The sequence below is a fragment of the Capsicum annuum genome, chromosome 11, assembly GCF_002878395.1.
Source record: "Capsicum annuum cultivar UCD-10X-F1 chromosome 11, UCD10Xv1.1, whole genome shotgun sequence".
Taxonomy (NCBI): Eukaryota; Viridiplantae; Streptophyta; class Magnoliopsida; order Solanales; family Solanaceae; genus Capsicum; species Capsicum annuum.
Window position 1 is genome coordinate 69,882,108 of NC_061121.1, and position 18,763 is coordinate 69,900,870.

General features: G+C 36.6%; 1 protein-coding gene across 1 annotated transcript in view; it reads left to right on the top strand.

Moving 5' to 3' along the window:
- Nucleotides 1–18,763, top strand: part of LOC107846400 (proline iminopeptidase-like) — a 59,864-nt gene that overhangs the window by 32,326 nt on the left and 8,775 nt on the right. Inside the window, exons 3-8 of the mRNA XM_047400145.1 lie at nucleotides 2,433–2,527; nucleotides 2,600–2,704; nucleotides 2,788–2,850; nucleotides 2,972–3,065; nucleotides 3,665–3,762; nucleotides 5,184–5,289. Of these exons, the coding sequence (XP_047256101.1) occupies nucleotides 2,433–2,527; nucleotides 2,600–2,704; nucleotides 2,788–2,850; nucleotides 2,972–3,065; nucleotides 3,665–3,762; nucleotides 5,184–5,289 (561 nt within the window). The remainder of the gene's footprint in view (nucleotides 1–2,432; nucleotides 2,528–2,599; nucleotides 2,705–2,787; nucleotides 2,851–2,971; nucleotides 3,066–3,664; nucleotides 3,763–5,183; nucleotides 5,290–18,763) is intronic.

Consider the following 18,763-nt stretch of genomic DNA (forward strand, 5'->3'; position numbering starts at 1 on the left):
TATTGTATCCTTAACATCAAGAACATAAAGTCGTGAATACAGATGTAAGTCCACGATCTCGATCTCCATGATGTTTGTATTAAGGATGAAGTGAATTCAACTATAATTTCATATTCTACCCATTGAGGACATTCATCAAACACTTGGTCCTTATTGCATTCTAGATTGACCTTACTATTGTTTTCCACTTTTAGCAGTTCAACAATAGCATGGTTGCAAGAGCCCACCTCTTCTTGGTTGTCCCCTTCATTCATTTCCCCTGAACAAACATCAAGACAAAAAAAATATTGTCAGTCAACACTATGTAAACACCATAGATGCAAAAGTTGCATTAGCAGGCAACACTGCATATGCAATCCTCACACCAACTCCAAAATTGTTTTAAATCCATAATTATTCGTGAAATTCCATCCATAGGGCTCTTCTATTGGCATTGCTTTGTTCAATCAATTCAGCCAAAGTCAATGATTCTGCAAACATCTTCTTCTAATACTACCCATAGTCAAGACAGGTTTGTATCTCTGATACCCATTGTTATGTACTTTGATAATGAAAGGGAAATTAGAATTGCATAAAGTGGATTTTTATCGCGAATCTAAATTTAATACAAGCTATCTATTATAATTGATAAACTAAATTAGACACTATAAGAGATAATTTATCGTGGAAGCTCCAATCGTAACCTGTCAATGGCGATTAGGGATAGAATAAGTCGAGAGGAAGAAGAAGAAGTAGTATTTAGAAAGAAGAGAGAGAAATGAGAGAATGAGAGAAAAAGATCATAGATTTTACCAACATGATTCATTTCCCCCATTCACAATAGTTTACCGTGTTTATATTGAAGTGGACTTTCTTTGCCTCTCATGTGACCATTGATACAGGTTATGACACCCCCTTTGCTTGAGATATCATGTAATATAACTAAGATACTTCAATGCTCATGAGAAAATTATCCCTAAATAAGGCCTTAAAATACAATTGCACAAAAAATAGCAAAAAAATGTGGGACTAAATCGTCTAGACATTTGGTAACCGTCTAGAGGTTTTTCGCCAGCTTGAACTCTAATTTTTCTAGCCATTTACCCCATACTCCTCTTCCTGAGAGTGTCCTTGACTCCTTTCAGTTTCTCCCCTACCTGATTAAGTCAAACTTAGGTCATATATTGTGAGGGACTTTGTTTAGAATAAAATATCAATCTGGGAAAGAGGATTCTAATGTTACAACTCCTAGAAAATAAAAGAGGGGGGAGATAAGGGTCTTATAAAGATTACTATCATAAAGAGCTATTTCGTGCCTCTTAGGAAGGTGATGGCATGAGACATTTATCAAGTATATTCCCTTTGATTCCTAGTCATTGTTCTTTTTTGGCAATTAATTTTTGTTTTATTTCTTCTGAAATCCAGAATTCATTGACTAAAATATTATTAGCATCCCGAGTTTTGAAAGTAAACAAGTCCCAGTTTTACTATATTTTATGCAAGATCCATCTAACTTGTAATTCCTAGTAGTTGGCCATATTTTATTCTAAGGTTGCTCTTCTATTCTATCATAGCATTTAGTAAATTTGTAAATACAATATCAAAATCAGATAGTGGTTTTAAAAGAAAAACCAAAAGCAAAGAAAAGTATTAAGATTGGTAGACCTTGACATGAAAAGTGAGTAGTGAAGTGCATACTCCCTTGAACTGAAGCTCACGACTTATAAAAAATATAAAGAAGTACCAAACATATATGAATTTAGTTTACAATGGGTGATATCATCGAGGTATTTGGGTAAATAAATATGATCCATGGAATCACAGAAAGTATCAAAATCAAAGAATATTCCTAAGTCTACGAGAATTCTTATAAAGCCTTTCATTTTCTTATCTTCAAAGAAAGTTTATAATATCAGCCTCCAATGTATAGTAATGCCGATACTATCTTCTGACTCTTCAAAGTTGAAATTCAAAAGATTGACTGCTTCTCATTGGGATCAGTTTAAGCATCATTGTTTGAAGCACACACTTCTCTAAAGCACATTTACCCATGAAATGATAACCACTCGCTTTACATCAATCCATCATTTTAAGAAATAAATAATAACTTTTAATAGTAGTGGTATCAGATTTCTACTTATACATGTGGTCTATTTTCTCAGAGGTGGCCCAGTCTTCCTCTTTACTTAGAGAAGAGAGAAGGCTGAGAGGTCTAGCATATGATGACTGGATTTGCTTATAGTCCATATATGATTAATTAGTTTCTCTCTTTTTATAAAAGAGCATTTTTTTTTGGCCAGTGCTATAAGCCTATTCCAAGGTTGGTTCTATGGTTTTCTTTTTTTCTACTCGCTGATGCCTTCTCATGATGCAACATTAGTTGAAATTTGTTTTTGTAGTAAAGATGTGTTGATGTGTAGTCGTTTTAAAGAATATTTCATATTTTTAGCCAGTAGTGTTTCTCCATGGAGGCCCTAGAGGTGGGACTTCACCCAATAATAGGAGGTTCTTTGATCCTGTCTTCTACAGAATCATTCTATTTGATCAGGTAGATATTCTTAACTAAGTGCTAATTCATGAACTTTGTGCTTTTTCAAATGAAAAGATTGCCATCTTCTAGAGAGGTATAGGTAAGCCTCATGCTTGCTTGGAGGAGAACACTACATGGGATCTCATTGGGGATATTGAAAAACTAAGAGAGCATTTAAAGATTCTGGAATGTCAAGTGCAAATCACTCTCCTTTTATGAAGCTAGGTTGCTGGAAGTTCATAAGCCTCTCATAGGTGATAGGTGTGAGTTTGCTGCAGGTATTTTATGGCTCATGGGGAAGCACTCTTGCTCTTGCATGCAGCATGTCACATCCTGACAAGGTTTACTGGTTGTTATTCTTTAAGTTCAAGTTTTGTAGTTCAAACTTATTTAGAGGAAGTTCGCAATATCATGTTAAATCTATGTTATTGCTAAAGATGTTAAATGACCTTTCTGTTAAAGGTTATTGGTATCATTCTTAGAGGGATCTTTTTGTTGCAGAAGAAAGAAATTGATTGGTTTTATGAGGGCGAAGCTGCTGTAATATACCCTGATGGTATGTTTCTGAATTTTATGCGTGCATGCGTTTGAGAATAGTTAAGGGAGGCCAACCAACTATGCCTAGTGCATAGTTTTATTGAGTTGTTGTAGAATCTGAGAAGTATAAACTATTTCATCAGCTACTGGAATGTATTAGTTTGATTATATATGAACTTTTGAATTAGACGTAGGATATAAAAATAAGGATCTGGCAAGGGCATTCCTATTTGGTTTTTCCCTATGAATATGACAAAAAACTTTTATACCTACTTATAGATCCTTTCAATACTCACTGGCAAATGTTCTAGCCAGTTCACTATTTCAAGTCTACAAATGAAATGCATTCCCCAAAATATATGTCTCATTTTGTGATTTCTAGCAAAGTTGTGATTGGTCTGAGGCATTTTTTTTAACCAATATTCTTAAGTAAGAAGACGACTCATTCAAACTATTTAATCACATTGTATTAAGTGGTTAAATGCTTACCTAAACCTAGGGAAATGATAAATGTGTAGATCTGATGATCATTGAGGTGTTGTTTTCATTTGGTTGTTTAATGGGATTGCTGATGTGGTTTTCAAAGTTATCACCACCTTTTTTTGTCATTTGTTATAGTTTGGGAACCGTTCAGAGATATGATTTCGGAGGAAGAAAGGAGTTGTTTTGTCGAGTCTTACCACAAAAGATTAAATTCGGATAACCTAGAAACACAGGTAATAAGTTGTTGTTTAATTGCATATCCTAGGTTCTTTTATTATTCCTAATTTTGCGAATATGTTTAAATTTCCTTTTTTTATGGTAGAAAGAAAAGGTTAAAAAAAGAAAATTTCCCTTCGTCCCATTTATGTGGCAACCCTTTCTTTTTAATGTGTCCCAAAAAGAATAACACCTTAAAAATTAGAATCAATTTTGCTTTAAAATTCCCCTTTTATCCTTAATGAAATGATTTATAGCAACACAAATATCTAAGAATTATTTTAGACCATAAGTTTCAAAAGTCTTCCTTTTTTTCTTAGACATTATGCCAAGTCAAAGGGTGCCACATAAAATGGGACGGAGGGAGTAATTATTTGCTCTTTCCCCTTTGATATCCTTGATGTTTCACTTACACAACCCCTAAAACTTTTGAACATGCATGTGTTGTGTTATTGATAGAACTTGATTTTATTTGAATCCTCAACAATGGTAGAAGCACCTTTTTGTTCCTTTGTTAGCACCAGATAAGTATTGTCCCCTTTTTTATAACCGTGGTGTCCGGGCCAGACAACTATTGTGCTTAAGATAGAATATTTGAAGTACTCATAAATTGTCTTAGTTTTTTCTATTTTTGGTGTAAACAGGATATAATGGGCCTTGTTTGTGTTTGTGGGGGGGGGGGGGGGGATATGGTAGAGTTTCTAGGCAATGTGGTAAACTATAAGTTAGCAACAATGTCCCCGTACAGTGTTTTTTGGGAACTTTGCTTGTAAAGTACCCCATTGGCACCTTCAAGTGCTGATGCTTTTGGATTGAATACAATGTTCACTTATTCAAAAAGGAAAAAACTCATAACTACTGCACATAATACACCATGTTGCTTTTTTAAGTAAAGAAGTCAAAATTAGGTGGCTTAACAGTTTTAAGAAGTCGTCATGACTCGTGAAAAGATATGCTAGAAAATTTAAGACCACAAAGGATTTTAGTATGATAGGAAGCACAATGGCTTCACAGTTTAGTCCCTCTTGCATTGATGTGGGTTATTTGGAAAGAGAGAAATAAGAGATCTGTTGAGGGGTAAAGTCTAGGTTTTCTCAAGTGAGGAATAGCGTCCGGTTTCTTATTTTCTTTTAGTGTGCCAATAATATTCGTTGTTGTATAGAACAATGGGTTGACCTTATAGAGAATTAGATTTTGTAGATTCTTTACCTTTTGTTTTTCCATTGTGTATGGCCATCTTGACCTTGTTTATGAATGAAATTCACTTACCTTATAAAAGAAAAAGAAGAAGATATAACGTGGTTTGTGTCTGCAAATGCCGTCTGATAGTTTCTTATCATTTTGCCTCCTTGACATCAAATCAACTCCACATATTGCTATATTACTATTAAATACATTACAACACTCATTTGCTTGTCTCAAGTTCTTAATGTTTTAGTATGCAGCAGCAAGGGCATGGACTAAATGGGAAATGATGACTGCTCATCTTCTCCCTAATAAAGAGAATATAAAGAGAGGATATGATGATCATTTCTCCTTAGTGAGTACATCTATGAAGTGCATATGGTTTCCAGGTGACCTTCCTATTAAAGCATTGTTCTTTTGCACATATATTCTGTAATACCTCGTACTTTTCCTAGCTTGAAAAGTTTCCCTAGAGTGTTAGAAGCTTTCTTTAAATGAATAATCCACTTTTGTACAAATGTATTTCACCGTCAAATTTCAAGAATCTCTCCGTCAATCTTCGTAGAATCTCAAGTTAAGTTATGCGTAGTGTTCATTCATGGACTTCTTTCATCCATGAAGTCCAAGAATCTCTTTTCTAAATTCACGTTATGGGTTTTCTTTATGAAGTTCATGATTGGATTTCTTTTGTTCATGTTGATAATGATTAATTGTATTCTAATCCATATTTGGTGATAAATTGCATATGTAATCGATTAGTAATGATGTAGATTCATGTAAACCTAGGATTAAAACCCTTAGATGATGAAATTAGAGATTAATCATGATGTTTGATTGTTGTATAATGTTGTTTACACATTCTATGCCTATTATGTGTATGATTAAATGCCTAGATGAAGGAACAATGCCCAACAAGTATGATATCATGAAATCCCCATGTATGTACAAGCTTATGCATATCACATGTTTGATGAAGTTCTTCAATATATGAATTATGAATTGATTTATTGGTCATATGTTCAAGTAAGCCATGCTATGTCAGTTTCTTCTCATCGAGTCCTGGGGGTACTTGTACCCGAATATTTAGCCGTGTGCCTAGAGCCATGTCATGTTTTCACGATCTCCTGAGTCATGCTATGATCCATAGAACTCAGTCAGTCATGTGACTAAGGAAATCTTAGAAATCTTAGTAATTTTAGTAGCTCAGCAATCTTAGTAACCTCAGTATTCCCATTCAATCTCAGTAGCTTCAGTATTCTCAATCAGTCCTCAGAACTTATTACATTCCATCAGTTAACTTCTCAGTAAATTTAGGTTAGCTCCGCTAGACAATACCACTAGTACCAGTTCAGTTTAGTTAATCAGCTCAGTTCAGTTTATCCAATTAGTTCAGTTCAGTGTCTTTCAGATTGGAGTAGGATTCAGCACTGAGCGAGCCTAGGAATGGGGACTTACCCGCTAGACAGGACTGAGATCCCTAGAAGCAATCCCTAAGTTCCAGAACTACGTAGCCAGCGTAGGTATGAGATGTCACCCGTTAGATAGGCTGACATACTCAGGGATCACCCGTTAGTGTATTTAAATATATAGGACTGATCCTAGGGGTCACCCACTAGATTAGGACTGGCTCCACAGTAGTTGTCTTTACCAGTGGCGCGGTATTGGCACCCTTCCAGCCAAGGTTACAGGTTGGACCCCAGTTAGCTTAGTACAGAAATTAGGACTGTCAAATACAGTTAATTCAGTATAGTAATACAGATTTAGAACTGTCTGATACAGTCAATCCTTGTCATTATAAATAGACTATAAGATCACCCATTAGATAGGACTGATCGCAACTATGGTCCATTAGTAGTATTATAATCAGATACAGAGATCACCCGCTAGGTAGGACTGAGCTCAGACTAAGTAAATTCTTCTTTATTATCAGTCTACTCAGAGAACCCCTACTAGATAGGACTAATCTCAGATTAGTACGAAACTCATCTAGTTCCATCAAATTCAGGACTTTCATACACAGTCACTCATGTTATCAATTATTAGAACATATGTAATCAGTCTTCAGCTTCAGGACTGTCAGATACAGTCAACCAGACCAGTTCTTCATGATCAAAATTGGTAGACACAATTATCCATGTGTCAGTAACATAGTATCAGTCCGTTAGTATTCAGTAATATAGTGTTCAGTCCCAACACAATCTCAGTTACAGTTTTATAGTCATGCATGTATTCTCACGTTCATGTTAGTCCGTCAGTTATATTTGTTCATGCATATGAACCCTATGTATTTAGCCTACCTTACTTACATACCAGTATATTTAAAGTACTGACATATTCATGCTATAGTGTCTTATACCATATGTTTAGAGGCACGAGCACCAGATCAGCAGTAGATTCCAATCTCAGTAGTCAGAGTTAGAAGCGAGTCCTTTTCTTTTGAGGACATGATGATTACATTGCTATTTTAGTTTCCAGTTTATTTCAGTAGATGGAGTTAGTTGGGTACATGTCCCATCAAATCTTTATTCAGACAGCTTAGAGGCTTTTAGACTACAGTATGTCAGGCAGTTATTTTAGATTTGTTTTGGTATTGTTATACCATTTTCAGACATTGTGTTATCAGATGTTTGTTCAGTATTGAACCTAATGGACTTTCAGTTCATGTTTCTGCATTATCATGTTATATTATGCAGTGTACTAGTACAAATATCAGTCATGGGTTAGCTTATGGTCCTTCGGGTTCATGAGTACCTTGTAATATTCTGGTTCAGAAAATTAGGGCGTTAAAAACTTGGTATCAGATTCTAAGGTTCAATAGAGTCCTAGGAAGTCTGAAAGCCATATCTAGTAAAGTCTTGTACATGCATGTGTTATGCACCACACTTATGTACAGGAGGCTACGTGATGTTTTAGGAATAGTTTCCTCTCTTTTAGTATTCATGTTGTGCCAGTGAGCATAATCTCGTGTCAATCTCTCAGTCTAATCCGTTAATCCCTTTCTTTTGTTGAATATGCCTCCTAAAATAAAAAATAGGAATCATTCAGGCCCTCAGCCCGAAGAATCTTTCAGAGATTATGTTTCTCATTCAGAATTCAGGATCACATTCACTACTCTTGCTCAATCAGTTGTTGCTTAGAAAAAATGACCAATTATCATTCTGGCCAACCCAGTGCCCAATTTAGTTGCAGCCAAAATTCGAGACTTCAACCAAATAAATCCTCCATCCTTTTCGAGTCTAAGACGAATGAGGACCATCAGGAATTCCTATATCGCGTTTAAAAGGTGATTAACATCACGGGGGTGACTACTGTTGAGAGTACTAAGCGAGCTGCATATCAGTTGCAGGATATGGCTCATACTTGGTTCAAGCAGTGGAAGTTAGAAAGGGCAGATGATGCAGTGCCTATATAATGGGATAAATTTATCACTTCATTCCTAGAGAGGTTCTTTCCCCTAGAGCTTAGAGAAGCTAAGGTTCTAGAGTTCATCAACCTCAGACAGAGAAATATGATAGTGAAAGAGTATTCTCTTAAGTTTACTCAACTATCTAGATATGTCCCTTATGTAGTTTTAGACAGTAGGGCAAAGATGAGTAAGTTTGTGTCAGGGGTGAGTGATAACATGGTTAATGAGTGCAGATCTACCATGTTGAATAGTGACATAACTTTAGCTAGACTTATGACCCATGCTCAACAAATAGAGGACCAAAAGATTAAGATGAAGGAAAAGCAGAATAAGAGGAAAAGAACAAGTAGTTTCATCTTTGCTCTGCCTAAGTCAGGGGTGGTAGCCGTTCTCAGTATAGTCATAGGTTTTCAGTCCCATCCCTATCTTCAGATAGTGCACCAGTACCCAAGTTTGGAAATGACCGTCGTGATAGGTCATTAGGATCTGAGGCCCAGGGTAGTGAGACCAGGAGTCTTACCTATCTGCCTTACGGAGAGTGTGGCAAAAATCACCTAGGTGTATGTAGAGCATGCAGTGAGGTATGTTATGGATGTGGTAAGCTGGGCCACAGGCTGTGGAAATGTAGAGTAAGGGCTCAGAAGGGAAAAGAATTATGCCAGCTGGGCATCACTTCTAGTACCACTAGTGGTCAGCATCAGAATAGGTTTTATGCTCTTCAAACTCGCTAGGATCAAGGAAATTCCCCTAGCATAGATTCGGGTACGTTATAGGTTCTTCCTACTCATGATATGCATTGTTAGACCTCTTGCTCTCATTCTAGCTTAAGATTTTCAGCATGAGTTATTCAGTCATGAATCAATCCGTGGATGCCTTATGCATCACCCCAGTATCTTAGTAAGGTGAGCGCTCTTAAAGGGACGTAGTGTCCCAAGGGAGAGATACCCAATTATTCCCCAACTCTTTCATGTCTTAAATTCAGTTTCCCCTTGCATGAAGAATCCAGTATAGAGTAAAGGGTACTTATAAGTTGACCTTCAAAGTCCCAACCTCAGCTATGGGACAAGTATTCAGAGGCTTAGCTTAATTCACAAAATTCAGTTTATGTATCATGTTTTAGCCTCAGTCGTGTTCTCAGGTTTAGTTCATGCATACTTCTAGCATAAATATGGGGTCATCAGTGTTTTTTAGTCAGGTAACAGTTTTCTTAAACTTAATCAGTTAGGTTCTCATATTTCTGCTCATGCATGTTTAGTAAGATGATCTCAAATTCATTAGCATTTCCGGTTAAGTTAAAAGTTCTCCTTAGTCTTACTCAGTTTCATATTTAGTGTTCATTACAAACTTGGTATTTAGTTCATGCTCAGATCCCCATTACAAACTTGGTAATAAGTACCCTTGCATATTCAGTCATGCATTCATATATTAGTTCAATTATGTAATTATACATCAGACATGCATTCTTACTGCGATAAATTTAGTTCATTAGCATATTTAGTCATGTATTTATGAGTCAATTATCAGTCATGCATCAGGTATGCATGAATTCAGCTTATTAGTTATGGATCAGATATGCATGTTCAATATGTTATATTTAGCCATCAGTCATGTGATCATGCTCCAATTATTCATGTTTAGTATATATATCAGTTTGTATTATTTCCCTCTCACTTAGTCTCATTTGAGGATGAATGTTCTCAAGGGGGAGATATTGTAGTACCCCGTACTTTTCGTAGCTTAAAAAGTTTTCCAAGAATGTTAGAAGATTTCTTTGAATGATTAATCCACTTTTGTATACGTGGTATTTTCAATATTTTCACTTTTTTCATGTGGGAAATTCAATAAGCTTTTCATCGACACCAAATTCGCCCAAATCCGACACTCGATTGAAGAGTTAGACCCTCTTTAGTGAGACAGTGTATCACCTGAGCCTTCAGCGCATCGCGGAGATAGCTCAAATAGCAATGATAAATTTCCAGTGTTGCTCCATGATAGTGGTGCGTCGCGCCAAACTTCCAGGTCACAGACAAAGTGGTAACACGATAGCTCCACATCGCGCCATCATGCTATTTCCCTTTTGTCACTTTTTAGGGACTTGGCGCGATAGTGGCGCGTCACGCCATGGATGAAAATCGAAAAATTTTCTCAAAAATTAAATACATTTTCTAGGGTTAAAAAGGTTAATTTACTACCCTATATAAGTCTTATAACATGAGATTTGGCCATAATTCAGCAGCTTATACTCAATTACTCTCAAAAACTCTCAAGAACAAGCCCTAGGGTTTTCAAAGAAGGTTTAATTCCAAGGGAATTCATCATTAAATTTCAGAATCTCTCCATCAATCTTCGTAGAATCACAAGTTAAGGAATGCTTAGTGTTCATTCATGGACTCCTTTCGTCCATGGAGTGCAAGAATCTCTTTTCTAAATTCAAGTTATGGATTTTCTTTATGAATTTCATGATTGGATTGCTCTTGTTCATATTGATAATGACTAATTTCATTCTAATCCATGTTTGGTGATAAATTGCATATGTAATCGATTAGTAATGATGTAGATTCATGTAAATCTAGGATTAAAACCCTTGGATGGTAAAATTAGAGATGAATCATGATGTTTGATTGTTTTATAATGTTTTTTACACATTCTATGCCTATTATGTGTATGATTAAATGACTAGATAAAGGAACAATGCCCAACTAGTATGATATCATGAAATCCCCATGTATGTACAAGCTTATGCATATGAATTATTTTGTTGGTCATGTGTTCAAGTAAGCCATGCTATGTCTGTTTCTTCTCATTAAGTCCTGTAGCTACTTATACCCGAATATTTAGCTGTGTACCTAGAACCATGTCATGTTTTCATAATCTCCTCAGTCAAGCTATGATCCATAGAACTCAGTCAGTCATGTGACTCAGGAAATTTCAGTAATTTCAGTAGCTCAGTAACCTCAGTATTCCTAGTTAATCTCAGTAACTTTAGTATTCTCAGTCAGTCCTCAGAACTCAGTACATTCCATCAGTCAATGAAACTCTGTAAATTTAGTTTAGCTCCGCTAGACAATATCACTAGTATCAGTTTAATTCAGCTAATCAGCTCAGTTTAGTTCAGCCAATCAGTTCAGTTTAGCCAATCAGTACAGTTCAGTGTCTTTCAGATGGGAGTAGGTTTGAGCATCGAGCGATCCTAGGGATGGGGACGTACCCACTATACATGGTTGAGATACCTAGAAACAAACCCCAAGGTCTAGAACTACATAGCCAAGGTAGGTACAAGATATCACCCATTAGATAGGACTAACAAACTCAGGGATCACCCATTAGCATATTTAAATATATAGGACTGATCCCAAGGGTCACCTAATAGATTAGGACTTACTCCACAACAGTTTTCTTTACCAGTGGCGCAGTACTGACACCCTTCCAGCTGGGGTTATAGGTTAGTCCCCAGTTAGCTTAGTATGGGGCATGTCGGTTGGATGAATACATACTATAGTATCAGCTACAAAAATCAGGACTATCAGATACAGTCAATTTAGCTCAATATATAGATTTAGAACTGTTAGATATTGTCAATCCTTATCATTATAAATAGACTAAGAGATCACCCATTAGATAGGACTGATCTCAACTATGGTCAATAAGTAGCAGCATAATCAGATTTAGAGATTAGCCGCTAGGCAGGACTGATCTCAGACTAAGTCAAATCTTCTTTATTATAAGTATACTCAGAGATCCCCCACTAGATAGAAATGATCTTAGATTAGTATGGAACTCAGCTAGTTCCATCAGATTCAGGATTGTCAGACACAGTTACTCATGTTATCAGTTATCAGAACATATGTAATCAGTCTTCAGCTTCAGGACTGTCAAATACAGTCAACCAGACCAGTTCTTCATAATCAGAACTGTTAGACACAGTTATCTATGTATCAGTAACATAGTATCAGTCCATCCATATTCAGTAATATAGTGTTCGGTCCTAACATGATCTCAGTTACAATTACATAGTCATGCATATATTCTCACGTTCATGTTAGTCAGTCAGTTATATTTGTTCATGTATATGAACCCCATGTATTTAGCCTACCTTACTTGCATACTAGTACATTCAAAGTACTGATGTATTTGTCCTATGGTGTCTTATACCATAGGTTTAGAGGCATGAGCACCAGATGAGTAGTAGATTCCAGTCTCAGCAGTCAGAGTTAGAAGTGAGTCCTCATCTTTCAACGACATGATGATTACATTACTATTTTAGTTTCCAGTTTATTTTAGTAGATAGAGTTCGTTGGGACACGTTCCATCAACTCCTTATTCAGACAGTTTAGAGGCTTTCAGACAATAGCATATTAGGCAGTTATTTTAGATTTATTTTGGTATTGTTATACCGTTTTCAGACATTGTGTTATCAGATATTTGTTCAGTATTGCACCTAATAGACTTTTAGTTTATATTTCCACATTATATTGTTATATTATGTTGTGTACTGGTACAGATATCAGTCATAGGTTAGCTTGTGGTCCTTTGGGGTCATGAGCACCGTGTAGTGTTCCGGTTTAGAAAATTAGGGCGTTAAAAACTTGTTATCAAAGCCTAAGGTTCAATAGAGTCCTAGCAAGTCTGAAATCCACATCTAGTAGAGTCTTGTATAGGCGCATGTTATGCACCACACTTATGTGCAGGAGGATACGTGATATTTTAGGAACAGTTTCCCCTCTTTTAGTATCCATGTCGTGCTAGTGAGCATAATCTCATGTCAATATCTCAGTCTAATCCATTAATCCCTTTCTTCTATAGAATATGCCTCCTAAAAGAAAATAGGAATCAGTCAACCCCTCAACCCGAAGAACCTTTGGGAGATCATGTTTCTCATACAGAATTCAGAATCGTATTCACTACTCTTGCTCAGTCAGTTGCTACTCAGAATGAACGACCATCTGTCATTCTGACTAACCCAGTGGCCAATTTAGTTACAGCCAAAATTCAGGACTTCATCCGAATAAATCCTTCATCCTTTCTCAGGTTTAAGACACATAAGGACCATAAAAAAATCCTAGATCAGGTTCAGAAGGTGACTGACATCATGAGGGTGACTACTGTTGAGAGTGTTAAGCTAGCTACATATCAGTTGCAGGATGTGGCTCATACTTGGTTCAAGCATTGAAAGTCAGAAAGGGCAGATGATGCAGGGCCTATAAATGGGATGAATTTGTCACTGCATTCTTTGAGAGGTTCTTTCCCCTAGAGCTTAGAGAAGCTAAGGTGCTAGAGTTCATCAACCTTAGACAAGGTAATATGAAAGTGAAAGAGTATTCTCTTAAGTTTACTCTATTACCCAGATATGCCCTTCACGTGGTTGTAGACAGTAGGGCCTAGATAAGTAAGTTTGTGTCAGGGGAGAGTGATAGCTGGTTAATAAGTGCAAATTTTCCATACTGAATAGTGAAATGACTTTTAGCCAGACTTATGACCCATGCTCAATAGATAGAGGACCAAAAGATTAAGAAGAAGGAAATGCAGAATAAGAGGGCAAGGACCGGTAATTTCAACTTTTCTCAGCCTAAGTAAGGGCTTGGTAGTCATTCTCAGTATAGTCATAGGTTTTCATTCCCATCCCCATCTTCAAATAGTGCACCAGTACCCAAGTTTGGGAATGACCGTCGTGATGGGTCGCCAGGATCTGAGGCCCAGGGTAGTGAGACCAGGAGTCTTACCTATCTTCCTTGTGAAGAGTGTGGTAAGAATCACCTAGATGTATGAAGAGTATGCAGTAAGGTATGTTATGGATGTGTTAAGCCAGGCCACAGGCTGCGGGAATGTAGAGTAAGGGCTCAGAATGGAAAAGAATTACGCCAACAGGGCATCACTTCTAGTACCACTAGTGGTGATCGTCAGAATAGGTTTTATGCTCTTCAGACTATCCAGGATCAAGGAAATTCCCCTAGCATATATTCGGGTACGTTATAGGTTCTTCCTACTCAAGCTATCCATTGTTAGACCTCTTGCTCTCATTCTAGCTTAAGATTTTCAGCATGAGTTATTTAGTCATGATTCAGTTCGTGGATGCCTTATGTATCACCCCAGTATCTTAGTAAGGTGAGTGCTCTTAGAGGGACGTAGTGTCCCAAGGGGGAGATAACCCATTATTCCCCAACTCTCTCATGTCTTAAATTTAGTTTCCCTTTGCATGAAGAATCCAGTATAGAGTAAAGGGTACTCATAAGTTGACCTTTAAAGTCCTAACCTCAGCTATGGGCCATGTATTCAGAGGCTTAGTTCAGTTCATGAAATTTATTCTATGTATATGTTTTAGCCTCAGTCATGTTCTCAGGTTTAGTTCATGCATACTTCTAGCATAATCATGGGGTCAACAGTGTTTTTCAGTAACGTAACAGTTTCTTAAACTTACTCATTTAGGTTCTCATATTTCCACTCATGTATGTTTAGTAAGATGATCTCAGATTCATTATCATTTTCAGTTAAGAAAAAAGTTCTCCTTAGTATAACTCAATTGCATATTCAGTGTTCATTGCAAACTTGGTATTTAGTTCATGCTCAGATCCCCATTACAAACTTGGTACTAAGTACACTTGTATATTCAATCATGCATTCATATATCAGTTTAGTCATGTAATTATACATCAGATAAGCATTCTCATTGCAGGAAATTCAGTTCATCAGCATATTCAGTCATGTATTTATAAGTCAATTATCAGTCATGCATCAGGTATGCATGAATTTAGCATATTATTCATGCGTCAGATATGCATGTTCAGTATGTTATATTCAACCATCAGTCATGTCAGTCATGAGATCATGTTTCAGTTATTCATGTATAGTATATACGTCAGTTTGTATGCTTTCCCTCTCACTTAGTATCATTTGAGGATGAACGTTCTCAAGGGGGAGATATTATATTACCCCGTACTTTTCCTTGCTTGAAAAGTTTCCCAAGAATGTTAGAAGCTTTTTTTGAAATATTAACCCACTTTTATGCACATGGTATTTTCAAGATTTTCACTTTTTTCATGTAGGAAATTCAATGAGCTTTTCATCGATACCAAATTCTCCTAAATCCGACACTCGGGTGAAGAGTTAGAGCCTTTTTGGTGAGACAGTGTATCATCTGAGTCTTCAGTGTGTCACGGAGATAGCTCAAATGGAAATGGTCAATTTCTAGTGTTGCTCCATAATAGTGGTGCATCGCACCAAACTTCCAGGTTGCAGACAAGGTGGCAATGCGAAAGCTCCGCATCGTGCCATCGTGCAATTTCCCATTTGTCACTTTCCAGTGACTTGGCGCGATAGTGGCGCGTCACTCCAAGAATGAAAATTGAGAAATTTTCTATTAAATTAAAGACGTGTCCTAGGGTTAAAAGGGTCAATTTCCCACCCTATATAAGCCTTATAACACGAGATTTGGCCATAATTTAGCAGCTTATACTCAATTACTCTCAAAAACCCTCAAGAACAAACCCTAGGGTTTTAACAGAAGGTTTAATTCCAAGGGAATTCACCGTCAAATTTCAAGAATCTCTCCGTCAATCTTCATAGAATCCCAAGCTAAGGTATGCGTAGTGTTCATTCATGCACTCCTTTCATCTATGGAGTCCATAAATCTCTTTTTTAAATTCAAGTTATGGATTTTCTTTAAGAATTTCATGATTGAATTGCTCTTGTTCATGTTGATAATGACTAATTGCATTCTAATCCATGTTTGGTGATGAATTGAATATGTAATCGATTAGTAATGATGTAGATTCATGTAAACCTAGGACTAAAACCCTTGGATGGTGAAATTAGAGATGAATCATGATGTTTGATTGTTGTATAATGGTGTTTACACATTCTATGCCTATTATGTGTATGATTAAATGCCTAGATAAGGGAACAATGCCCAACTAGTATGATATCATGAAATCCCCATATAAGTACAAGCTTTTGCATATCAGATGTTTGATGAAGTGCTTCAATATATGAATTATGAATTGTGTTGTTGGTCATGTGTTCAAGTAAGCCATGCTATGTCTGTTTCTTCTCATTGAGTCCTGGGGGTACTTATACCCGAACATTTATCTGTGTGCCTTGAGCCATGTCATGTTTTCACGATCTCCTCAGTCAAGCTATGATCCATAGAACTCAGTCAGTCATGTGACTCAGGAAATATCAGAAATATCAGTAATTTCAGTGGCTTAGTAACCTCAGTATTCCCAGTCAATCTTAGTAACTTTAGTATTCTTAGTAGTCCTAGAACTCAGTACATTCTGTCAATCAACAGAACTCTGTAAATTCAGTTTAGCTCCACTGGACAATACCACTAGTATCAGTTCAGGTCAGTTAATCAGCTCAGTTCAATTTATCCAATCAGTTTAGTTCAGCCAATCAGTACAGTTCAGTGTCTTTCAGATGGGAGAAGGTTTCAACCCCGAGCAAGCCTAAGGATGGAGACTTACCCACTAGACAGAACTGAGATCCCTAGAAGCAATCCCTAAGTTCCAAAACTACGTAGGTAGCGTAGTTACGAGATGTCACCGTTAGATAGGACTGACATACTAAGGGATCACCCGTTAGTGTATTTAAATATTTAAGACTGATCCCAGGGGACACCCGCTAGATTTGGACTGGCTCCACAGTAGTTGTCTTTACCAGTGGCGCGGTACTAACACCCTTCCAGCCAGGGTTACAGGTTGGACCCCAGTTAGCTTAGTATAGGGCATGTCGGTTAGATGAATACATCTCATAGTTTCAATTATAGAAATCAGGACTGTCAGATACAGTCAATTCAACATAGTAATAAAGATTTTGAACTGTCTGATAGAGGAATCCTTGTCATTATAAATAGACTATGAGATAACCTATTAGATAGTACTGATCTTAACTATGGTCAATTAGTAGCATTATAATCAGATACAGAGATCACCCGCTAGGTAGGACTGATCTCAGACTAAGTAAAATCTTCTTTATTATCAGTCTACTCAGAGATCCCCCACTAGATAGGACTGATCTCAAATTAGTACATAACTTAGCTAGTTCCATCATATTTAGGATTGTCAGACATAGTCGCTCATGTTATCAGTTATTAAAACATATGTAATCAGTCTTCAGCTTTAGGACTGTCAGATGCAGTCAACCAGACCAGTTTTTCATAATCATAACTATTAGACACAGTCATCCATGTATCAGTAACATAGTATCAATCCATCAGTATTTAGTAATATAGTGTTCAGTCCCAATACGATCTCAATTACAGTTATGTAGTCATGCATGTAGTCTCACGTTCATGTTAGTCAGTCAATTATATTTGTTCATGCATATGAACCCCATGCATTTAGCCTACCTTACTTGTATACCAGTATATTCAAAGTACTGACGCATTCGTGCTATGGTGTATTATACCATAGGTTTAGAGGCACGGTCACTAGATCAGTAGTAGATTCCAGTCTCAGCAGTCAGAGTTAGAAGTGAGTCCTCATCTTTTGAGGACATGATGAGTACATTACTATTTTAGTTTCTAATTTATTTTAGTAGTTGGAGTTAGTTGGGGACATATCTCATCAACTCCTTATTTTGATAGTTTAGAGGCTTTCAACTACAGCATGTCAGGTAGTTATTTTAGATTTGTTTTGGTATTGTTATACCATTTTCATACATTGTGTTATCAGATGTTTGTTCAGTATTGAACCTAATGGCCTTTCAGTTTATGTTTCTGCATTATCCTGTTATATTATGCAGTGTACAGGTACAGATATCAGTCATGGGTTAGCTTGTGGTCCTTCGGGGTCATGAGCACTGTGTAGTGTTTCGATTAGGAAAATCGGAGCATTACTTCTTAAAACTCTATCTAAGAGCTGCAGTTTCCCTATTTTCCATCTATTTTGCCTATATTGACAACTTGAAATTACAATATTTTGGAAATTCAATGTGAATCAATTTTTTATAGTAATAAGATTGTTATCATTCCTTATATAACATCAACATTTCTTGCTTTATTCAGGCATTTTGTAACGACTTGATTTTCTAGAACCGAAACGTCACATGGTGCTCATGATCCCAAAGGACCACAAGCTAACCCTCTACTGATATCTGTACCTGAACACTGCATAATATATACAATAAATGCAAAAATAGGCCATAAGGTTACAAATATCTAAAAATACTCAAAATTGAAAATACTGATACATCTGTCTGAAAAGCCTCTAAACTGTCTGAACTGTGGATTTGATGGGAAATGTCCCTAACTAACTCCGTATACTAAAAAATAAACTAAGTTTGATACGATAATAATAAAAATAAGGATCATCCTCTACTGAAGAGGACTCACTGCTATGTCAACTGCTACTGACTAGGACTAAGCTACTAAGGTTACTCTGGATCTCGTGCCTCCGAACCTATGGTGTCAAATAAAACACCATAGTGCAAAT